At 39.3% G+C, this 25,830-nt stretch overlaps 1 protein-coding gene across 1 annotated transcript in view; it reads left to right on the top strand.

Annotated features, from left to right (window-relative positions):
* The window catches only part of LOC110543889 (uncharacterized), a 288,801-nt gene that overhangs the window by 207,846 nt on the left and 55,125 nt on the right, over positions 1-25,830 (top strand). Inside the window, 2 exon segments of the mRNA XM_060375459.1 lie at positions 16,440-16,504; positions 18,805-18,905. Coding sequence (XP_060231442.1) covers positions 16,440-16,504; positions 18,805-18,905 — 166 coding nt within the window.

Below are 25,830 nucleotides of genomic sequence, written 5' to 3'. Positions count from 1 at the left end.
AAGGCTAGCCACCACCCCAATGCCACAGACTTGGGAGACTGATACAGCCACCTGCTAAGAGGCCCTGGGAGGCCTTATTTAGCCACCTGCAGACCTGGGAGGCCATTACAGCAGCTCACTAGGTGACCAGTACAGCTGTCCTCTACAGCCATGGAACTGGGAGGCCCGCCTCTGCTGTCTCAGTTACAGAGCAGGGAGGCCCATGCTTGGAGCAGTGAGTACTGCTGGCTGCCTCTGCCAAGGAGGGAGGTCCGTGCTTGGGTTAAGGGGAAGTGCAGGAGGGTTGAATATTTGCCACTCTCAGTCCCCATGTCCATGGTCTCAGCTCAGGGACTGTCCCCTGTGACCCCGGGAGCCTCATTGTTGATGTTCTGGCTTCAGCTGCCCCTCCTCTCACAAATTTCGGAGTTTCATATACTGTGCCCTTCAGATATGGTATATGCTGGTCGTCACCATCTTGAATCCCCCTAAACATATATTTAGATGGTAGCTTAATTTGACAACCTGACCATTTAGTACAACAACAATAATGGGTTTATTTCTTCTTACGACCTATGACCTCCCCAGGCATAGGCTTTTGACCAGGTAGGTGAGAATCTGTCATGTGAGGCAGGCCATAAAGTCAATCAGTAATTGTTCGTTACTACCATAATCACCATGCTGCTGTTGCACCAGTTCATACATTTTGCCTGACAGGTCAATATTATAAGTCTTCAGTGTCCAGTGAAGGTAAAATCATTAATGTATTTTTCTCCCCTAGCAGCTTACTGAATAATACCTTCCAGCACTGGGAAATCTAGCTAGCATGTATAGAGTTACCTTTCCAGCTTGAAGTTGATATATCTAGGCCAGTGGGAAGATAACTTAAAATGAGCTTATACAGTTTTGCTAGAGGCTGGCAGAATAATAGCTACTCTTGGATTAGAGATAAATATCTTTATTAGTCATATCCCAGAAGGTAGCATGAGCTTCACTAATGTCAGTTCCCCTCACTAACTACAAGTCCAGTAGGAGAGATGGAGAGTAGACCAGGTAAGTACTACACACACTGTTTTTAGTATTACAGTTGAGCAGCCACTAGTTTTAAAGGATCTGTTGCCAGGCCTGCCCAAACTTTGCTCCAGTACTGTACTTTCTTATTAACCTAATCAGGCAAAAATCTGTTCTCTATGCTATTTATAAAAGAAATAAAGAATATATTTAGTATGACTCAAAACATTTAAGAATTCCTCTTTGTCAACTCCAACACAAGTTTTACATATATTTTCAGTTTTTGCTTACATTTAACAATTTTTAACAAAAATCAGATTATTAAAAATCATTAAGTATATCTTTTTATGAAACAAATTATTTTATTTTTACATTTATTTCAGGTTATTTACTTTGTATCCCAACTGTAGCTCCCTCCCTCATCCCCTACCAACCCCAATCTTCCTCCCTCATCTCCTCCCTACCCCTCTCTAAGTCCATTGATAGGGGAGGACCTCCTCCCCTTCCATCTGACCCTAGCTTACCAGGACTGGCTGCAATGTCTTCCTCTGTGGCCGAGCTAGGCTGCTCCTCCCATTGGAGTTGGGGACGTCAAAGAGCCCGCCACTGAGTTCATGCCAGAGACAGTCCCTGTTCTCCTTACTAAGGTACCCACTTGGATACTGAGCTACCAAGAACACTCAAATTGCTAGGCACAATGGTGAACACCTGTAATCCCAGCACTCAGGGAGACAGAGGCAGGTGATCTCTGTGAGTTCAAGGCCTCCGTGGTCTAAAAAGTGAGTCCAGCACAGCAAAGGCTACACAGAGAAACCCTGTCTTGAAAAACCAAAACAAAAAAAATTAAATTCAATTTTTTAAAATTGAACCAGTAGTTCAAGAAAATGCTTTCAGAAAATAAAATATATAGAAATCCCATTGAGAAATATCTGTTTGAATCTACTTGGGCATAAAAGAAAATTTTTCATGAAAATGTATGTATGAAAAATCCTAATTCCATTAGAATTTGTTCATCTATGGTGAACATTCAGTGTAATGAACAAATTTCTACCATAATAGCATTTGATAAGTTAAAAATATATATAAATTTTAATAGTTAAGTATAGCAAAATTTAAAGTTTTAATTAAGTTCAAGGAGTGACACGTATGCTTAATCTCTTACTGCTTTCATGGACCCTTAATACAATTTTTTTGTGTGCAGACTGTGGTAGTGAAATAATTCAATAAATATCAGTCTGGTTTTCTGAGCCAGACACATGAGGAAAATACATAGAAATATTTATATGAGACATTTTTCTCTTTTTTGCATGCTCATATACCAGTATTTTCTCCAAAATATATTTTTTTCTCAATGCAGTTTATTCAGGAACCTTGAACAATCTTCTGACCCTGGGGAAAGCCAGCCCACAGCTTAAATAGCCTCTGGGTAGCCAACCCCAGCGTGCCACGTGGGCAATGCAGATAGGTTCACATACATGGAAGCAAGCCAGATCCTCAGCCTTAGCCAAATATGGAGTTGTTTGTGACAGAGAGCACTCACCATTGGGAAGGTGGAAGGCAGAAACCAGTTCCATCTTTAAGGCACGGCATTACGCAGATCTCTACAATTCCCCCTTTTTGCTTTAGATGCATCAGGCAAGAGTAGAGGTCTGATCTCTGATATTAGAAATAAATTGGGACTTTGTACTGATGTTCATTTAGGTGTCATCCACCCAAAGAGTATCAGACCCGTCCGATACCTTTTTCTCAGAGGCGGGACCTGGGGCATCAACCCGCAAGCAATCAGACATGCTCTTCTTTGGGTCGAAAGCGGCTGACCCTGAGTGCAGTGCTTAGCCTCGCATCCTGAGCATAACATTTTAGCTTTTTATGGTAGCCAACCATGCTTGGGGAGACTGTCCTGCTTCAATGGCTGTAAAGGCCTGAATGATCATGGTTGCATTACGCTGTTGTGAGACTCTAACCTTGCATATACACCACAGGCAAACCGAGGAGACCAACACCAAAAGGCCTGCTAACGCTCCCATGCCCGCCCATTCCTTCAGATGATTCATGGCTGCAGCAATCCATGATGATAATCCTGTGGCTAGTCCTGCGTCCACTCTGGTAGAATTTACCATAACAATGGCCACTCTCAGCTGCTCCATCATAGTATCGAATTCTCCAGGCCAATTACGTAAAATATAGCTAGACAATTGTTTAGACATATTTGCAGCATGGGAAAAATTCTCATATTGGTGTGCTAGTGACACAAAGTCCAGCATACTTAGATTGACAGCCAAGTTGAGTGATTTGCCATAGGGTATCAATTTGCTCCTGCACGAGGTCAATCCTCTGATTGAACACCATCAAGCCTCCTTTTAGTTGAGCATTAATTCCTTTTTGTACATCTAAGGCATGAGCTACATTGGCTAAAAGATTACTCAGGGTCTGAGCAGTCTGCACAGTATGACTCATGGCTAATGCCACGGTGGTAGTTCCAAAAGCCGCGAATGAGATGGCAGTAACAATGGCGGCTGTAGTTCCAAGATCCCTTTTCTGTCTGAAGAGAGTCATAGCATGAGGGGCATCAACAGGCACAGGAACCCAGCGAGGCATGCAAGGAACCAGGGCATACCTAAACTCACTAGCATTCCAGCATTGGGCAAAAAAGCAAGTATCATTACCACAATTACTTGGCTCTATCTGAGTAAGAATGAATAAAAATGGGGGATATAAACAAACAGGTGTGGGCGTATAGGAAATACTATGAGAAGCCTTAACTCCCTCGTTGGATCATTCTGCATCAGTTCTAGAACTGGCAGTGGTGGTGTCCGAGGTCTGACTAGGTTCAGGAGACCATTGCCCCCAGGGGCGAGACGTGCTCCATGTAAATTGACTAACTCCATGTTTTCCTCCACTTTTGAAAGTCATTTAAGGTTCTTAAATTATCTTTTCTTTTTTTTTCCTTTTTTTAAAATTTGTCATCAATTATACTTTATTCATTCTGCATCCCCCCATAAGCCCCTCCCTCTTCCCCTCCCATTCCCACCTTCCCACCTCCCTCTGCATGTATGCCACTCCCCAAGTCCACTGATAGGGGAGGTTCTCCTCTCCTTTCTCATCTTAGTCCAGCAGTTCACATCAAAACTGGCTGCATTGTCCTCTACTATGGACTGCATAGGCTACTCCCCCCAGGGGGAGGTGATTAAAGAGCAGGCCAGTTAGAGTATGTCAGAGGCAGTCCCTCTTCACATTAGTATGTAAACCACTTGGACACTGAACTGCCATGGGCTACATCTGTGCAGGGATTCTAAGTTATCTCCATAAATAGTCCTTGGTTGGAGTATGAGTCTCTGGGAAGTTCCCTGTGTTCAAATTTCCTTGTTCTGTTGCTCTCTTGGTGGAGACCCTGTCCTCTCCAGCTCTTACTATTTCCCAGTTCTTACATAAAATGCCATTCACTCTGCCCAACAGTTGCCCATCAGGCTCAGCATCTGCTTTGATAGTCTGTAGGGCAGAGGCTTTCAGAGGCCCTCTGTGGTAGGTTCCTAGGTTGTTTCCTGTTTTCTTCTTCTTCTGATGTCCATCCTCTTTGCCTTTCAGGATGGGCATTGACCATTTTAGATAGGGTCATCTCTCTCGCTTAGTTTCTTTAGATGCACAGATTTTAGTGGGTTTGTCCTGTGTTGTAGGTCTATATGAGTGAGTATATACCATGTGTGTCTTTTTGCTTTTGGGACAACTCACTCAGGATGATCCTTTCCAGGTCCCACCATTTACCTGCAAATTTCATGATTTCCTTATTTTTAATTGCTGAGTAATATTCCATTGAATAGATGTACCACAATTTCTGCATCCATTCTTCAGTTGAGGGGCATCTGGGCTGTTTCCAGCTTCTGGCTATTACAAATAAAGCTGCTACAAACATGGTTGAACAAATGTCCTTTTTGTGTACTTGAGCCTCTTTTGGATATATGCCCAGGAGTGGTATGGCTGGATCTTGAGGAAACGCTATTCCTAGTTGTCTGAGAAAGCCCCAGATTGATTTCTAGAGTGGTTGTACAAGTTTACATTCCCACCAGCAGTGGAGAAGGGTTCCCCTTTCTCCACAACCTCTCCAGCGTGTGTTGTCACTTGAGTTTTTCATCTTGGCCATTCTGATGGTTGTAAGGTGAAATCTCAGGGTTGTTTTGATTTGCATTTCCCTAATGGCTAGTGAGGTTGAGCATTTCCTTAAGTGCTTCTCTGCCATTTGTTATTCCTCTGTCGAGAATTCTCTGTTTAGCTCTGTTCCCCATTTTTTAAGTGGATTACTTGGTTTGCTACTTTTCAGCTTCTTTAGTTCTTTATATATACTGGATATGAGTCCTCTGTCAGATAAAGGGTTGGTGAAGATTCTTTCCCAGTCTGTAGGCAGTCGCTTTGTTTTGATGACAGTGTCCTTTGCTTTGCAGAAGCTTTTCAGTTTCATGAGGTCCCATTTATTGATTGTTGCTCTTAGAGCCTGTGCTGTTGGTGTTCTGTTCAAAAAGTTTTCTCCTGTACCAATGAGTTCTAGGGTATTCCCCACTTTTTTTTCTAGCCGATTTAATGTGTCAGGTTTTATGTTGAGGTCTTTGATCCACTTGGACTTCAGTTTTGAGCAGGGTGATAAGTATGGATCTATTTTCATTTTTCTACATGTAGACATCCAGTTGGACCAGCACCATTTGTTGAAGATGCTATCTTTTTTTCCATTGTATGGTTTTGGCGTCTTTGTCAAAGATCAGGTGTCCATAAGTGTGTTGGTTTATTTCTGGATCCTCTGTTCGGTTCCATTGATCCACCATTCTGTTTCTATGCCAGTACCATGCAGTTTTTAAAACTGTTGCTCTATAGTACAACTTGAGATCAGGGATGGAGATACCTCCAGAAGATTTTTTATTGTAAAGGATTGTTTTAGCAATTCTGGGTTTCTTGTTATTCCATATGAAGTTGAGAATTTTTCTTTCCAGGTCTGTAAAGAATTGTGTTGGTAATTTGATAGGAATTGCATTGAATCTGTAGATTGCTTTTGGTAAGATTGCTTTTGGTCATTTTTACTATGTTAATCCTGCCAAGCCATGAGCATGGGAGATCTTTCCATCTTCTCATGTCTTCTTCTAATTCTTTCTTCAGAGACTTGAAATTTTTTTCATACAAGTCTTTGACTTCCTTGGTTAGAGTTACTCCAAGGTACCTTATGTCATTTGTGGCTATTGTGAAGGGTGTTGTTTCCCTAATTTGTTTCTCAGCCCTTTTGTCTTTTGTATACAGGAGGGCTACTGATTTTTTTGAGTTAATTTTGTATCCGGCCACTTTGGTGAAGGTGTTTATCAGCTGTAGGAGTTCCCTGGTAGAGTTTTTGGGGTCACTCACGTATACTATCATATCATCTGCAAATAGTGATAATTTGACTTCTTCCTTTCCAATTTGTATCGCCTTGATCTCCTTCAACTGTCTTATTGCTCTAGCAAGGACTTCCAGAACTATGTTGAAGAATTATGGAGAGAGTGGGCAGCCTTGTCTTGTCCCTGATTTCAGTGGGATTGCTTTAAGTCTCTCTCCCTTCAGTTTGATGTTGGCTATAGGTTTGCTGTATATTGTCTTTACTATGTTTAGATATGTGCCTTGTATCCGTGATCTCTCCAATACTTTAAACATGAATGGATGTTAGATTTTGTCAAATGCTTTTTCAGCATCTAGGGAGATGATCATGTGGTTTTTTTCTTTCAGTTTGTTAATATGGTGGATCACATTGATGGATTTTCATATATTGAACCACCCCTGCATACCTGGGATGAAGCCTACTTGGTCATGGTGGATGATATCTTTGATGTGTTCTTGTATTCGGTTTGTGAGTATTTTGTTGAGTATTTTTGCATCAATGTTCATAAGGGAGATTGGCCTGAAGTTCTCTTTTTTTGTTGGGTCTTTGTGAGGTTTAGGTACCATGGTGACTGTGGCTTCATAGAATGAGTTTGGTAATGTTGCTTCTGTTTCGATTTTGTGGAATAGTTTGAAGAGAACTGGGGTTAGTTCTTTTTTGAATGTCTGGTAGAATTCTGCGCTCAAACCATCAGGTCCTGGGCTTTTTTTGAATTGGAGACTTTCAATGACTGCTTCTATTTCCTTGGGGGATATAGGACTATTTAATTGATTTACCTGGTCCTGATTTAGCTTTGGTAAGTGGAATCGATCAAGAAAATTGTCCACTTCATTTAAATTTTCAAATATTGTTGCGTATAGACTTTTGAATTAAGTCCTAATGATTGCTTGGATTTCCTCAGTGTCTGTACTTATGTCCCTCTTTTCATTTCTGATTTTGTTGATTTGGATGGTGTCTCTCTGCCTTTTAGTTAGCTTGCCTAAGGGTTTGTCTATCTTGTTGATTTTCTCAAAGAACCAACTCTTGGTTTCATTGATTCTTTGAATTGTCTTATTTGTTTCTAATTGATTGATTTCAGCCATGAGTTTGATTATTTTCAGCCGTCTGCTCCTTCTTGGTGTGTCTCCTTCTTCCTTTTCTAGGGTTTTTAAGTGAGCCATTAAGTTGCTTGCATGCGCTGTCTCAAATTTCTTCTTGAAGGCACATAGTGCTATGAACTTTCTTCTTAGCACTACCTTCATTGTGTCCCAAAAGTTTGGATATGTTGTGTCTTCATTTTCATTGAGTTCTAGGAAGATTTTAATTTCTTTCTTTATTTCTTCCCTGACCCAGCTGTCTTTTAGTAGCAAGTTGTTCAGTTTCCATGTATGTGTAGGCTTTTTGCTATTTCTGTTGTTACTGAGGTCCAGCTTTATTCCATGGTGATCACACAGGATACAAGGGATTATTTCAATCTTCTTGTATCTGTTGAGGATTGCTTTGTGACAAACTATGTGGTCTATTTTGGAGAAGGTTGCATGAGGTGCTGAGAAGAAGGCAAATTCTTTTGTGGTTGGCTGTAAGGTTCTGTATATGTCTGTTAGGTCCATTTGATTCATGACGTCTGTTAAAGATATTGTTTCTTTGTTTAATTTCTGTTTTGTTAACCTGTCCTTTGTTGAGAGTGGGGTGTTGAAGTCTCCCACTATTAGTGTGTAGGGATCTATGTGTGGTTTAAGTTTTATCAATGTTTCTTTCACAAATGTGGGTGCCCTTGTATTTGGGGCATAGATGTTCAGGATTGTGATGTCTTCTTAGTGGAATTTTCCCTTGATGAGTTTGAAGTGTCCTTCCCCATCTCTTTTGATTAATTTTGGTTGAAAGTCTATTTTATCAGATATTAGAATGGCTACTCCTGCTTGCTTCTTGCATCCATTTGCTTAGAATGTCGTCTTCCATCCCTTTACCCTCAGATAATGTCTATCTTTGTGACTTAGGTGTGTTTCTTGTATACAACAGATTGTTTTGTTTATGCATCCATTCTGTTAGTCTGTGTCTTTTTATTGGAGAATTAAGTCCATTGATATTGAGAGAAATTAATGACCGGTGGCTGTTAGATTCTTTGAATTTGATGTTGGCTGTGGTCATACGGTTGTGTGCTTGGTTGCTTTTTGTTTTACTGTAGTGGGGTTATTTATTTCCTGTGTTTTCTTGAATGTAGCTAGTTTTCTTGGGTTGTATTTTCCCTTCCAGTGTCTTTTGTAATGCTGGATTTGTATGTAGGTATTGTTGAAATTTGTTTTTGTCACTGAATATCTTGTTTTCTCCGTCTATGAGGACTGAGAGTTTTGCAGGGTATAGTAGCCTGGGCTGACATCTGTGTTCCCTTAGGGTCTGCATGATATCCGTCCAGGTCCTTCTGGCTTTCATAGTCTCTGTTGAAAAGTCAGGTATGATTCTAATGGGTTTGCCATTATATGTTACTTGGCCTTTTTCTCTTGCAGCTTTTAGTATTTTTTCTTTGTTCTGTATACTTACGGTTTTGATTATTATGTAGTGGGAGGATATTCTTTTCTGGTCTGATTTATTGGGTGTTCTATAGGCCTCTTGTATTCTTATTGGCCTCTCCTTTAAGTTGGGGAAATTTTCTTCAATGATTTTGTTGAAAATATTTTCTGGGCCTTGGTGCAGGGAATCTTCTTTTTCCTCTATTCCTATTATTCTTAGGTTTTGTCTTTTTATGTTGTCTTGAATTTCTTGGACGTTCTGTGTCAGGAATTTTTTAGATTTAACATTTTCTTTGACAGATACATCTATTTCTTCCATTGAATCTTCCACACCTGAGATTCTTTCTTCCATTTCTTGTAGCCTATTGGTTATGCTAACCTCTGTAGTTCCTGCTTTCTTCGCTAAGTTCTTTCTCTCCACAATTTCTTCCATTTTTTTTTTTAATTTTTCCAATTCTTTCTTCAGGTCTAGAGCTATTTTGTTGGTTTCCTTCACCAGTCTGACTGTATTTTCATGTTTTTCCGTCAATTCCTTCAGCTGTTTGTTTGAACAATCCACTGTTTCTTTTCTTTCATTCAGTGATTTAAGCATTTCCTCTCTAAAGGCCACAGACTGCCTGCAGCTTCCTCTATTTCTTTTCGTATTTTATTTGTTTCCTCTGTTATCTTCTTCATGAGCATAGATGTTAGGTCATCTCCTTGAATTTCATTTATACTGGGGTGTCTAGGGCTATTTGCCCATGGATAACTGGGTTCTGGAGATGCCATATTGCTCTGGCTTTTGTTGGTTGAACTTTTATGCTGTCCTCTACCCATTGGGCTATCTTAGTTGTTTGAATTTAGTTTCTGGTTGTTCCTGGACTCTTGTAGTGGAGAGAATCCCTTTGGCAGGAAGATGGTTTTTCCTGAAGGAAGCCTTCCCAGCTTTTTGGGTATAGTCACTGGATGTCCTGTGTTTTTCAGGAGTTGCTACAGCTCACCTCAGGCATAGAGACCTGGGTGGTAACTGTGGTCCTGATTAGTCAAGAGGACTCTCCTCTCACCAGGAGAAGTCCTGGAGACAGCTGCCCTCCTTCTGGGTTTCTTGCTGTAAATATAGTGATCAGCTGCTGTAACCTGTTTTTCCCGTGGTTTGGTCAGTTTTGTTAGGGATAACTGGTTGCCCCTTGGAGCAGTATCTGGGGGTTGATCTCAGGGTTCCCGGTCTTTTGTAGGTCTGAGGTTGGAGCTCTGTGCCTCAGAACCCAAGAGGTAATCTGTGGCGGGTGAGTACTGCTCTGGTGTCTTGGGGCACACAGTTCTGCCTGTAAGGAATAGTTGGTACAAAGCAGGCTTCTGGGCTGGTGGAGCATGCGCCCCCCTGCTAGTCTGTGGGAGCTGAGTTTCCAATCACTCTGTGCTCCCTGTTTGGGCCCAGATCTGTGATGGCTGGGCATACTTGCCTGTTTGCGATCTGCAGTCTGCTAGACTTTCCCTAGGTGACCCCAGCAGCACGGTTTCTTCCTTCCCTGTGGGGTCCTCTCCGGACAGGGGTTCCCAGTCCCTGTTGTACTGGGGCGCGCAGCTTGTCTATTACACTGAGCTGAGCACGCAGCTCTCCCCGCGCGGCAGGAGCTCAGTTGTGATGGCAGCGGGTACCTGCCATCCTAGAGACCTTCCAGGGAAAGACTGGGTGACCCGTGATCAGTCTGGCAACTTTGCTTCCCCGTGGAGTTTTCTTGTGACTAGGACTCCCAGTCTCGGGCACCCTTGTGCCCACGGATCAGCCTGGGAAATTGATTGGGACACGCAGGCTTGCGGCTCCAGCCTGGAGACCCAAAGCCCGCGTTACCCGGGATTTCTTCCGGGTTCTGGCTGGGCAGCTGAGAGTGGACCCGACTGATTCCCATGCCATGGGAGCCTCCCCTCACCTGGGAAACACGATCGCTGTAGTTTCAGGGCCCAGAGTTCAGTCTCCTGGTTGCTGCATGGAGAGTGCTGTCCTGCTTCTCAGACACACTGCTCTCCCGGCGCCGCCATCTTGGCTCCCCCCTCTCCAAAATATTTTAATGTTTACAAGATTATCTTTAAAATGTAAATTTTACCACCTTACTTATAATTATGCTTTTAAAGTGGCAATGGAGAAATGATAGTTTCATCAAAGGTTTGAAAATACCAATAAGAATTTTGAATCAAATGAAATATGAGATTTTTTAATTTTGTCGTATACCAAACTGTAAAATACAAAATTTGTTTTTCCTAAATGTCAAATCTAAGCAATGTTGTGTAATAAAAAGCATTAATCAAAATACACAATAATATATTACATTTCTGTGACAAAATACCTAGCAAGGAACAACTTATGTTAGAAGATATTCATTTTGACGTATGGTATAAAAACATATATAAACCATCATGGCAGAGTAAGCATGGTAAGAGGAGTGAAAGTAGCTGGTTATATTGTATTTATAGTCAAGAAACAGAGCAAATGAGACCTTCCAGGGAAAGACTGGGTGACCCGTGATCAGTCTGGCAACTTTGCTTCCCTGTGGGATTTTCTTGTCTCACCTATCACACCTTAAGGCAAATCCCTAGTAATTTAGTTTTTCCAGCAAATCTCTACTTCCTAAAAGCTCTAAAACCTTTTAAAACAGCACCCCTATTCAGGTACCAAATGTTCAAAATCATTAGCATATGGAGACACCTCACATTCAAATCACTACTTTCTGCCTCTAATCCTTGTAGGCTAATGCCATCATATAATGCAAAACATTTGTTTCAACTTCAGATGTCCCTATAGCCTTCAATAGTCATAACGCTGTTTAAAATCCAAAGATTCTTCTGAGAGATCTGGTAATCTCTTAACTCTAATCTCTTTTAAAATTATAAAAAAAAAAGTTACATATTTCAACTTATAAAGGCACAGATTAAAGGTGTGTGATATGTTCTTATTCCTCTCGTTCCAAAAGGGAAGAATAAGGACATAGCAAAGAAAGACTGCACAAAAGAAAGACAGAAACCTAGAAGGGAAATTATCAAATTGTAGAGTGCCATATCCAGCATCTGAATGAATGATGTATCTCTCTCTCTCTCTCTCTTTCTCTCTCTCTCTCTCTCTCTCTCCTCTCTCTCTCTCTCTTACTTTCTGTCTGTCTTCTTGTCTGTTCCCTTATCCCTGTGTGAGCCTGTGAAATGGGGTCTCACTCTGTAGCTCTGGCTGGCCTGAACCTCACTATATAGACCAGGGTACCCTGGAACAGAGGTCCACCTACCTGTCCTTGGTTCTTGTTTACTGGGATTAAAGGTTTACACCACCACACTCTGGCTAGATTTCTCTTTATTGTGCCAATCACTGTAACAAAGTTGCTTTCACTCCTGCTTTATCTGAAACTTTAAACACGTTTATATACCTTTCCTCTAAATTGCACATATACATTTCTTATTATTTTTCTTCCTTACTTGTTGCCTTCTCTCATGCTAGACCTGGATAAATAGTATTTCATGGCCTAAATGTTATCCTATCTTGAAATTTCCTCTTCCAAAAAACTAGTCCATTACCTTACAGGGTACAGGCAGAATGAAGCCAGATACTTGGCTAAATGTAACATGAATGCCCTCTCACAGTTCCTGATAGGGTTCTTATTCTTTCTGAAACCTCATGAACTGGGACTCTGCTATCCTTGTTTCTCCTGGTATTCTGGCTGAACATCCACTAGAATAGCCCATCAAGTTATGTTTCCATTAGTCTAGGACTTCTTTATCACACATCTCCACGTTCTTCCACATTCCTCTGACACACTTTCGAAAGGCTTCCATATTCCATGATTGAGTTTACTGTAACAACGTACCCTTTCCTCATTATTAAAATTTTTTATTAGTTGTTTTACTCGTTCCTAAGACCAAATGTATGACAAGAAGCAACTGAAAGAAGGAAAGTGTTATTTTGTGAACAGTTTAAAAGGATACAGCCTATCATGGTTGAAAGTTACTCCAGTAAGAACTTGTGGTATCTAGTCACATTGCATTCATACTCAGGAGTCAGAATAGACAAGGAATGAAACTTGAGTATCACAAATCAAGGCCTTCCCCAGAAATTCACATTGTCAAGGCAATATTTGGCTCCTAAAACTTCCAAAATTGTGCCAATGGATAGGGGCCAAATGTTCAAATACATAAACTTATAGGATCATTTCATTGTCAAACTATAAGAAGTACCTGATAGTCACAAATGTCAAATACTAGAAATTAAGAAAGAAAACAAGAATTCCAATTTTATCTAGTTTTCTTTTTTTCATGGGTCCATAAAATAATTTAAAATTCTATTTTATTTTCATGTTCCTTGAACATTTGAATAAAATCTTGATATTAAGATATGTGACTGCAAAATATGAATAAAATTTATATTCTCATTATTTCCATCACTGATTCAATAGACAACACTATGAGGAATGTGTTTTACATTTCTAAGTGGTTAAATACTATCAGTTAATGAATTATTGTAGCCAGGGATTTTAAAATTGTAGTCTTTCACCAAGAAACAGAAATCTGTATTGTATATTCATCAGTAATAACAAGAACTTATAAAAGAAAATAATCTCTTAGTATCATCATTTTCACTTTTATAATCCAACTCACAGTTATGAGCTATGCTGTCTTTATTATTTTGCATAAAATTTAGTATTTTCAATGTCAGTCTACAGGATAGGAAATATTTGAGGTTCAACAAAAGAAACTAAACTACAGAAATTTGATTTATTCATAATTAGACATCTAAAGAGGGAGAAAACAGGGAGCAGGACAGAAGCCTACCACAGTGGGCCTCTGAAATATTCTACCCGTCATAATATCATAGAAAGTGCTAAGACAAATAGGCAAACTTTGGGCAGAGGGAAGGGAATCTTATGGAAGAAGGGGTAGATAGAAAGACATGGAGGGGACTGAAGCACCTCAAGGAGAGCAACAGAACCAAAAAATCTGGGCCCAGGAGTCTTTTCTGAGACTGATACTCCAAGGACCATGCATGGTGATAACCTAGAACCCCCTGCTCAGATGTAGCCCATGGCAGCTCAGTATCCAAGTGGGTACCCAAATAAGGGGAACAGGGACTGTCTCTAACATGACCTCAGTGGCTGGCTCTTTGATCACCACCCCCTGAGATGGAGGCAGCCTTACTAGGTCCCAGTGGAAGACAGTGCAGATATTCCTGATGAGACCTGATAGGCTAGGGTCAGAGGGAAGAGGAGGAGTACCTTCCCTATCAGTGGACTGGGAAAGGGGCATGGGAGGAGAAGAGAGAAGGAGGGTAGGATTGGGAGGAGACAGGGGAGGGGGCTAAAACCGGAAAACAAAGTGAGTAAATTGTGATATATAAAAAATGTAAATAAACAAAATAAAAGTAAACAAACAACAAAAAGAAGGAGGACCTTGGGTAAGATGTTCAATCCTCAATCAGAAAGGCAAACAGAATAGACATCAGAAGAGGGAGAAAACATGAACAGGATAGAAACCTACCAGAGGACCTCTGAAAGACTCTCCTCATCACAGTATTAAAGCAGATGCTGAGACTCATAGCCAAACTTCAGGCAGAGTACAGGGAATCTTATGAAAGAAGGGGGAGATAGAAAAATCTGGAGCAGACAGAAGCTCCACAAGTAAAGCAACAGAACCAAAAAATCTGGGTTGAGGGGTCTTTTCTTTTTTTCTTTTTTTTTTTGTGGGTGGTATATATGTTCTTTTATTACTAGTGCTGTGCTGCTGACTATCCTTTAATATAGTTCATTGTAGTTAAGGGTAAAGAATTCTAATAAGCAATAGTAAGAATAAATACATGAAGATGTTAGGGGAAATTGCTTTAAAAGTTTCATAATCAATTTATGACATTTATTCTGTAGTAATAATTTACAAAATAATGTAATTTGATACAATGAATTATCTCTGGCAAGCAGAGAGACATTGTATTATTAGTGTGTTATTATGTAGTAAACCTTGCTACCCTCTTAATTGTATGAAATGAATACTTCTGAGGATAGAATTTTATAACCTGCCATGGGATTAATATGCATTTCCTTGTATACCAAAAGCAATCTACAGATTCAATGCAATTCCCATCAAATTACCAACACAATTCTTTACAGACCTGGAAAGAAAAATTCTCACATTCATATGGAACAAGAAACCCAGAATTGCTAAAACAATTTTCTACAGTAAAAGATCTTCAGAAGGTATCTCCATCTGTGATCTCAAGCTGTACTATAGAGCAACAATACTAAAAACTGCATGGTATTGGCATAGAAACAGACTGGTGGATCAATGGAATCGAATAGAAGACCCTGACATAAATCCACACACTTATGGACACCTGATTTTTGACAAAGATGCCAAATCCATTCAATGGAAAAAAGACAGCATCTTCAACAAATGGTGCTGGTCTAACTGGATGTCTACATGTAGTAAAATGAAAATAGATCCATACTTATCACCCTGCACAAAACTAAAGTCCAAGTGGATTAAAGACCTCAACATAAAACCAGACACACTAAACAACTTAGAAGAAAAAGTGGGGAATACCCTTGAACTTATTGGCACAGGAGACAACTTCCTGAACAGAGCGGTCTTTTCTAAGACTGATACTGCAGTCCAGGAACATCCATGGAGAGGACATAGACACCACGCACAGATGTAGCCCATGGCAGTTCAGTGTCAAATGTGTTCCCTAGTAAGTGAAACAGGGGCTGTCTCTGACATGAACTCAGTGGCTGGCTCTTTGATCACCTCCCTCTGAGGGAGGAACAGCCTTACTAGGCCACAGAGGAAGACGATGCAGCCAGTCCTGATGAGACTTGATAAGCTAGGGTCAGATGGAAGATGAGGAGGACTTCCCCTATCAGTGGACTGGGGGAGGGGCATGGGAGGAGAAGAAGTAGTGAGGGCAGTATTGGGAGGGGTAGGGAGGGAGGTACAGCTGGGATACATAATGAATAAATTGTAATAAATTAAAATGTATTAAGAAAATTAAATAAAATGAGTGCTCGTCTTATTCTGTTAGTGTAGGCATTCAGACACAAACCTTTTGTCCTACAAAAATCCCTTGCAGATACTGTCTAACTAAATCTGCTGATGTTTCATTGCATACTTTTAGGTTACTGTTATCTACCATGACTTTTAATACTATGATTCTTATATATTCTGAATGAGAAATTATGACTTATTTTTACTTCATGCCTCTTCTAATTTATATTGAAAATTTTGCTACAAATATGATTATTGTCATGTCAGCAATTCATTTTTTATTGATAATATGGCTTGGATGGTTTTACTTTTTGTGGTGCAGCTTTCTTTGATGTCATAATGAGAGATGCTGCTTTATAATTTTTGTGATTGACTCGAATCATGATCTTCATTTGTTTCAATTCTAAATGTGACTGTATCCTCATTATTATTATTGTCATCATTTACATTTGATATGAAGGCTTTGTCATTTTGAATTTTAATGTTTCAATGAAAATAATAACAATTCTTACTTGTATATATCATAGTTACTCAATAATTATTAGCTGTTCTATTAATTGATGCCTTCCCCCTCTTTTATTTTTCAGTTGGTTTTGTCAGATGTTACAGTTAGCATCTGGTTCCTCCATTGGAGATGCAGCTGCTAATGCAGGTAATTATTCAAAAAATCCAAATATATATGCTATTAAAAATGCAAAAATAGTGTAAAAGATCATCCTGAAAAAGATGTAACCCAGAAGCAGAATGACACACCTACTATTATACTCACTTATAAGTGCATATTAACCATATAGTATAAGATAACCATACTAAACTCTACAGACCTAAAGAAGCTAAACAACCAGGAGGACCCTAGGGAAGATGCTTAATTACATTCAGAAGGCAAAACATTATACACACCAGATGCAGTAGAAGAGAGTGAACAGGATGCGAGCCTACTACACATATCCTCTAAAAGACTCCACCAACAAGGGATGGAAGAACAACCAACTTTGGATAGAACACAGGGAGTTTTATGGTGGATATAGAAGGACATGGAGAGGACAGGAGCCCCACAAGGAGACCAGGGTGGCCTGCAGAGAGTGATAAATCAAGGACGATGCATGGAGAGAACCTAGACCCTCTGATCAGATGTAGCACATGGATAGCTCAGTCTCCTTGGGGTTCCCTAGTAAGGGACCAAGGGCAGTCTCTGACATGAACTCAATTGACTGCTCTTTGATCACCTCCCTCTGGCAGGATGGCCTTACTAGACCACAGAAGAAGAGGATCCAGATAGTCCTGATGAGACCTGATAAACAGATAGTAGAGGAAGAGGACCTCCCTTGTCAGGGCTCAAGGGGAGAGACATGGGGGGAAAGAGGGAGAGAGGGTGGGATGGGAGAAGATGAGGGAGGGTGCTACAGCCAGGGTACAAAGTGAGTAAATTGTAGTAGTAGTAGTAGTAGTAATAGTAGTAGTAGCAATAGTAATAGTAATAATAATAATAATAGAAAAATGCAGAAATAAGACAGACAATGTTAAGGCACACCTTTAATCCCAGCATTGGGAGTCACAGAGGGGTGAATCTCTTAGTTCGAGGCCAGCCTGATCTACAGAGTGAGTTCCAGGACTGCAAGGGCTACAGAGAGAAACCCTGTCTAGAAAAAGAAAAAAAAAAGAGGGGAAACATGGTTAAAAAATAAATTTATTGTTATCACAGCTTTTCAGACATTACATAATCTCAAGATTACCAAAAGTTTTTCTATACTGTATTTATCAAATACAAAACTTTTACTTTTCAAATATTTATTAAAGAATTATTTAATAGTATCAAAATATTTTTATTTCTAAAACTAACACATACAAGCAAATTACAAATTATATCATCCTTTGGAGAGAAAACTGGCTTGTTATAAAATACTCATTTTCTATATATATAATGAGTATTTTATAGGTACATCATCGTCTTATATGCTTACTGCTTTCTGGAATGCTACATAATTGAAAGAACGAATAAGCACCTGACCTGTTCAATAATAATTTCATAGTAATAAGTATAGTAGATAATCATGTCTGCACTCCTATGTAATACTGAATACAGTTGTATTATTTCTAGATTAAAAAAAAAATTGAGAACAGGAAACAGTAACTAGAGATACTCAGTTCTCTTCAAAAATGAGTAAATATAGTTTGATCACTTTAGGTCATAAAAGAATCACTTAAATTTTTCTTGAGACCTAGGAAACAACAATCATTTTGTAAAATATTGTCATGTGTGTTTTTCAATACTTTTTTTTAATTTGTTCATGTAATCTAATCTGGAAAGAAAAGGAAAAAGAATAAAGGTGAAAAAGGCTTATAGGGAAAATAAACACATTTTTAATTCCTTGCATATTCATCAACAAGCAACTAGAAATGATTTACTGTTGTAATACTTACTGATATCAGTTATACTAAATTTTTATCGTAGAATTAGAGCATTTTATGCTTAGAGCAGAGTTCATTAATATGAATAAATTATAAAATAAAACTGCTTAAAGAGCTATTCAAGATGGCTAATTTTTAAATGGACTATTCTGCCAACACACAGAAGCATACACATACTCAATAATGAAGATTGGGAAAACACAAGCTCTCCACTACTGCACTCACTACTGTTTCATAGGTGAGCTCAGTTCAGTTGTCTTAATATAGCCCCAGCTAGCACTATCAGCATATACTAAAAACTCTGGATGCAGCCGAAGCAATAGCTAGATAACCAAAATATCAAGACTAGTTGAAGACAGGGGCCTGTATATACACTAAATAGACTATGTGATAGAAGGGAAGACAATAACAATGTTTATTTTCAAATATATTATTTTACCTCTGTTCAAACTATAGCATATAGATAATGTTATCACAAAATTTGCCAGCCTCCAACTTTATTGTTGACAGTTTTCAGAATCAGAGCCTTATGTTTTCTTACAGAATACAAAAGTGTGAGTGCTCTGATTTATGCAAAACTTGTTAAGGGTTTGAAGAGCAACTTCCCTGTGATTTTGTGTGGCTACTACCAAGAAGCAACTACTGTAAGTAATAACACTACTTAAATATTGATCAACAGTAGTCAACATAGAAAGCTAATATTTTCTATTCTTTAAAAGTGTAAACAAGTATATTCATGTCATAATTAAAAAATTATGTGTAAAAATCCTTAGTTTGAAGTATGAATTCTTCTTTACAAATAGAAGAATAATGCATACAGGAAAAGTATCAAAAATATGGTGATAATTCCTCACTACAGTTTGGTGTCCTAGTTAACATAATTAACACTGGTCTGATAGGTGGGCAATTAAATACAGATATTTATTTCTTTGACTGTTAAGAGAATGGTGTCAAGCTAAGTTTGAGTATAAGAAATATACTTTCAAGTAAAATTCTTATTAGAATATTATTTTAATTAGTTTACAAAATAATCTCAGAAGTCTATAGCTTCAGGTAGGTTTCTTTTTATTTCTTTGACAACATTTTTTACACTGCACTGTTTGTGTTAACATGATTGATATTGAACAGTTTCTACCATGTGAGTTCCAGAACGAAACTGAAGTCATCAGGCTTGGTGGCATGCACCATTACACGTGGAAATATATCTGGAGCTCTTCATTCACATTTTTAGACAATATACAATACAGACTTTAGAAAAAAAACTGTAGTAGATAGAGTAAGATATAGTTGCTCATGACTATAATCCCAACATTTTAGAGGTAAGGTAGGAGGATTGCCACAAGTCCAGTCTGGAGTATGTGGTGAGTTCCAGGTTAGCCAGAATAGATTGTAAGGTCATAAAATGAGAGGGGGTGGAAGAAAGGAAGGGAAGAAAGGAAGGAAGGAAGGAAGGAAGGAAGGAAGGAAGGAAGGAAGGAAGGAAGGAAGGAAGGAAGGAAGGAAGGAAAAGGGATTGATGGAGTGAGGAAAATAGATGGAGGAGAGGAAAGAAACAAGGAAGAAAGGAGAGAAAGGAAGGGAAAATAAGGAAAGAGGGAATGAGATGGAAGAGTAAAGGAAGGAGAAAGAGAAAGAATGAGAGAGAGAGGGAGTAAAGGAGAAAAAAGAAAGAGATGAATGATTGAATGCACTATGAAAATGTGGCACATCCACAACAGCATTGTTCTAGAATCCCAAATAACTGGTTCAACTCCATGGCAACCATTGTTTCTCCTCCCAAGAGTCCATCCCGTGGGTAAGGACAGGGAGTCCTGGCCAAGAGGGTGAGAGGCGAGGAGTCAGGTGAGTACAATCTGAGGACAAGTGGCTACAGACTTGTTTATTCCAGAAGAGAGAACAAGGTATATAGCCTTGGGCAACCAATCAGGTTCCTCCACACCATCTCCAAGCCTGCCATTGTTTGTTTGTCTCCGGGCAGACTCTCCAGTGTCAGATCACATACTGTCAGCTAGACTGCTTCCATAGTCATGTCAGCGGAAGCTGCCCCAGGCCATGAACCCTAATGGCCCTTTCCTAGGGTTGCCCGTATATCCTCCTTTTCTTTTTATTTATCGTAGCCTTGCGAGACAGGATCCTTTGGCCTGCCGTTGTTGGCCCCAAGTCTCTGGCACTCACCTCAAGCAACGGTGCCTGTCTTAGGTTGCCCCAATTCTTGGAGTCTTACTCATCATTGGCTATCCATCTTCCTCTGAGTACTCCTCGAGGGTCACTCTGTCACAGAGGAAGTTTTTTAAGGGCAGGCCCTTATTTGTCTGTAGGGATGTAAGTTGGATAATTGATTCTACTAGAGGGAAGGTGGTGTGGTGGGAAAGAGCAGAGAAGTCGTGTGTAACATCCCAAGGTCGGTGCTGAGACTGTTGGTATACAGCCACATAAAGGAGAGCCTGATTAGTCATCCACCTTTATGATTCCTCTAGTGGGGCATTCCCCTCCTTCCAGAAGCAATCACATTTCGAGCCAGAATCCAGATGGGTGTCTATGATGTCTCTGGAAAGAAACAAGCAAACCCTCAATCCCTCAATAAAGAGAGTGTATGTTCCCTGCTTGGCACTGGTGAGAGGGTCCCTCTAGTGGACCAGGGAAAGGGCAGTCATGGCAGGATGGGACCTCCAATGTTTGTATGTGGGGGAAGCCCCAGTTCTATCAAAGATGAAAAAGTCGATTGTAAAAAGTGCCTCTAACAGTTTCAAATGGGGGTCCTGGAGCATCATAACAGATCTTTGTTTGAGGATCAATTATTTGAGGGTTCTGTTAGCTCTCTCCACTATGGTTGACCCTGTGGATTATAGAGGATGCTGGTGGAGTGTTTAATCCCTCCAGAATCCATGAACAAATTAAATTGAGCAGAGATGTAAGCTAGGCCATTGTCAGTCTTAATCTCCCATGGCACTCCCATAACCAGCACAGCAGTTTTAGTGGCCTAAATGGGATAGGCTGCTTTTTCCCCTGAGAGAGCCTTTGCATAGCCAAATTTGGAATAAGTGTCAATGATGATATGGACATATTTGAGCTTACCAAAGCTCATGATGTGGGAAAATTTCACAATTTATAGTGATAATCTTAGTCCTAAGAACAAACAGGCAATCAAATAAAAACACTATAAATTACAATTTCCCAACCAGTATCATGTTCCCCTATCTCCAAGTCTCAGAGGGAACATAGTTTAAGAAAACAGTATCTTCTACTATAGCTAATATTGGGATTGCTGTCACATCAATGTATTTGTTACTGTGGTTGGTTTTATCCCTGAACACAAACCGAAGTGAAGACTACTTAAATTATATAAAAAGCTAAAAACAGTGGGGAAAGGAGGAAAAACTAGGAATTCGAGTAACTGTACACACTAGCAGATAAGTAAAATATAATAAAAAAGGGAAAGAAGCATACCAATGAATTCCACTAAGTGAGTTCCACACAAGTCAATAGCTTCTCAACATGAGATAACTGATGTGAATTATGTTTTTGAATCAATACAAACAAGATTTGAATCATATTTTCAAAAAGGATGAATAACTATCTTGGTTGCTTTTCTTGCTGTGAAAAAATACTCCCAACAAAAGCAATAAAAGGGAAAAAAGGTTTATTCTGACTCATAGGTTGAAGTTCCATCATAGAAAGGAAATCAAAAAGCAGAGATTTGTGTCCAGACATCTGGACATATTACATCCACAATTAAGAAGAGAGGAATGAGTATTTGTGACCATCTCACTTTATTCTTTTTATACTGTCCAGGATCCTTGCAATTATGCAAGTGGGTGTATCTTCCCACTTTAATTATCTTAAGAAAAGTCATCTCTCCCACAGACAGGTCCAGAGTCCCAACTTCCAGCTGATTACAGATTTCATGAAGTTGACAATTGATATTAGCTGTCAGTTCTATCTCCAGTCAACTTGACATCCAAACACAGCACTTTAGATTATAACCTTCCATCATTGTATTAGAGAAATGGCTCAGTGGTTAAGAACACTTGTTATTCTTGCAGAGGACCCAGTTCAGCTCCTAGCTCACACTTAGTGGTTCACAGCTATTTGTAAATACATTTCCAAGGGATTCAAAACTCACTTCTGGCCTCCACAAGCAGCACACATGCAATTATACACATGCATACACATAAAATAAAATAAATCTAGAAAGTTTTAAATCATAACCTTCTACACCTTGTACCACTGTTTTACTCATGTTCACCCATGTTCATCTCATAATACAAAATACAACACAACTTCAAAAGTCTCCAGTCTTTTAACAATTACAACTTGTTTATTCCAGAATAAACAAGTTGTATCTGGATTATAGGGGGATTAGTCACTTCAAATTATTTAATTAGGAAAAACTTCCTCACAGGTATGCCCACCCATTTGGATTTTAGTTAATTCCCCCCATCAGGGGGAGGTGATCAAAGAGCTAGCCACTGAGTTCATGTCAGAGACAGTCTCTGTTCCCCTTACTAGGGAACCCATTTGGAGACTGAGCTGTCATGGGCTACATCTCAGCAGGGGTTCTAAGTGATCTCCTTGCATGATTCTTGGTTGCAGTATCAGTCTCAGAAAAGACTACTGGGCCCAGATTTTTTGGTTATGTGGTTCTCCTCATGGAGCTCCTGTCCCTTCCAGGTCTTTCTATCTCCCCCTTGTTTCATAAGATTCCCTGCACTCTTTCCAAAGTTTGGTTATGAGCCTCAGCATCTGCTTTGATACTCTGCTGGGTAGAATCTTTCAGGGGCCCTTTGTGGTAGGATTATGTCCTGTATCCTGTTCTCTCCCTCTTCCAATGTCAGTCCCTTGTGCCTTTCTGAGTTAAGGATTGATCATCTTACCCAGGGTCTGCCTTCTTGCTTAGCTTCCTTAGGTGTACAGATTTTAGTATGGTTATCCTATATTATATGACTAATATCCACTTATAAGTGAGTGTATATAGTGTGTGTCATTCTGTTGCTGGGATAATGCATTCAGGATAATCTTTTCTAAATCACACCATTTGCCTGCAAATTTCATGAGTTCCTTATTGTTAATTGTTGAGTAGTATTCCATTGTATAAATGTACCACAATTTCTGTATACATTCCTCAGTTGAGGGACATCTGGGTTGTTTCCATGTTCTGGCTATTACAAATAAAGCTGCTATGAACATGGTTGACCAAATGCCTTTGTTGTGTACTTGAGCATATTTTGGATATATGTCTAGGAGTGGTATAGCTGGATCTTGAAGAAGCACGATTTCTAATTGCCTGAGAAAGCACCAGATTGATTTCCAAAGTGGTTGTACAAGTTTACATTCCCACCAGCAATGGAGGAAGGTTACCCTTTCTCCACATCCTCTCCAGCATGTATTGTCACTTGAGTTTCTGTTCTTAGCTATCTAATGGTTATAAGGTGAAATCTCAGGATCGTTTTGATTTGCATTTCCCTGGTGACTAAGGACATTGAACATTTCTTTAAGTGTTTCTCCTACATTTGATATTCTTCTGTTGAGAATTCTCTGTTTACTCTGTACCCCGTTTTTCAATTGGATTGCTTGGTTTGTTGGTGTTTAACTTCTTCAATACTTTATATATTCTGGATATTAGACTTCTGTCGGATATGGGGTTGAGGAAGATATTCTCCCACTCTGTAGGCTGACTTTTTGTTCTGATGACAGTGTATTTTGCTTTACTGAAGCTTCGATTTCATGAGGTCTCATTTATTAATTGTTGACCTTAGAGCCTGTGCTGCTGTTGTTCTGTTTAGGAAATTGACTCCTGTGCCATTGAGGTCAAGGCTCTTCTCCAATTTTTCTTCTAATAGATTTAGTTTGTCTGGTGTTATGTTGATGTCTTTGATCCACTTGGACTTTAACTTTGTGCAGAGTGATAAATTTGGGTCTACTTGCATTTTTCTACACGTAGACATCCAGTTAGATCAGCACCATTTGTTGAAGAGGCTGTCTTTTTTTTTTTTTTTCTCTTGTATAGTTTGTATTCTTTGTCAAAAATCAAGTATCTCTAGGTGTGTGGGTTTATTTCTGGGACTACTATTCAATTCCATTAATTCACAAATCTGTTTCTATGTAAGTACCATGCTGTTTTTATTACTATTGCTCTACAGTACAGCTTTAGATCTGGGATGGAGATACCTCCAGTTCTTTTATTGTACAGGATTGTTTTACCTATTCTGGGTTTTTCATTTTTCCATATGAAACTGGAAACTTTTTTCTGTTAACAATTATGTAAGTATTTTTTGGGGGGAGGGGGAGGGATTGCCATGAATATGTAGAAATGCAATGAATATGCTTTTAGTAGGATGGACATTTTCACTATGTTAGTCCTACCAATCCATGAGCATAGGATATCTTTCCATCTTCTGATATCTTCTTCAATTTCTTTCTTCAGAGATTTGAAGTTTTTTCATGTAGGTCTTTCACTTGCTTGGTTAGAGTTACAACAAGGTCCTTTATGTTGTTTGTGGCTATTATGAAGGGTGTTGTTTCCATAATTTGTTTCTCAGCCCGTTTGTCTTTTGTATACAGGAGGGCTTCAGATTTTTTTTTTTTTAGTTAATTTTATATCTACATACATTCCTGATGGTGTTTATCATCTGAAGGAGTTCTCTGGTAGATTTTGGGGGGTCACTCATGTATACTATCATATCATCTGTAAATGGTGATACTTTGACATCTTCCTTTCTGATTTGTATCCCCTTGATCTTTATTGGTTGTCTTATTTCTCTAGCTAGGACTTCAAGAACTATGTTGAAGAGATAAGAGAGAGTGGGCAGCCATGCCTTGTCCATGATTTAACTGGTATTGATTTAAGTTTCTCACCATTCAGTTTGATGTTTCTATATGCTTTCTGCATATTGCTTTTTACTGTGTTTAGATCCCTGATCTTTACAAAACTTTAAACATGAACAGGTGTCGATTTTGTCAAATTCTTTTTCGGAATCGAAGGAGATGAACATGTGTATTTTTGTTGTTGTTGTTGTTTATTTTTTTCTCTTTGTTTATGGCATAGATTACATTGATGGATTTTTTTATATATTGAACCACCCCTGAATGCCTGGAATGAAGCCTACTTGATGATATCTTTAGTGTGTTTTTAGATTCTGTTTTTTAGTATATTTTTTTTCTTGTTTATTTGCGTTAGTTAGTTTCAGAACACATTTTAGTAGCACAAAGAGTCAGAACTATTATGTGTAATTTATTAACCCAATGTGGCATTCTATGCCCACCTTCTCCTTCCTCCTTCCTGTCAGGTGGAAAAGGTTTAATATATGTGCAAATATCAATTTACTGTAATATGCATTTTATATGTAAATTCTGTTTCCATTTTCTTTTTTTTTACACTTTATTCACTTTGTATCCCCCCATAATCCTCCCTCCTCCCCTCCCGATTCCACCCTCCTTCCCCCTTCTTCATGCATGCCCCTCCCCAAGTCCACTGATAGGGGAGGTCCCCCTCCCTTTCCTTCTGATGTTAGTCTATCAGATCACATCTGGAGTGGCTGCATTGTCATCTTCTGTGGCCTGGTAACACTG

This window comes from Meriones unguiculatus, chromosome X (assembly GCF_030254825.1).
Source record: "Meriones unguiculatus strain TT.TT164.6M chromosome X, Bangor_MerUng_6.1, whole genome shotgun sequence".
In the NCBI taxonomy this organism is placed as follows: Eukaryota; Metazoa; Chordata; class Mammalia; order Rodentia; family Muridae; genus Meriones; species Meriones unguiculatus.
Note: the sequence above shows the minus strand (reverse complement) of the source record. Positions and strands in the feature narration are given on the sequence as shown.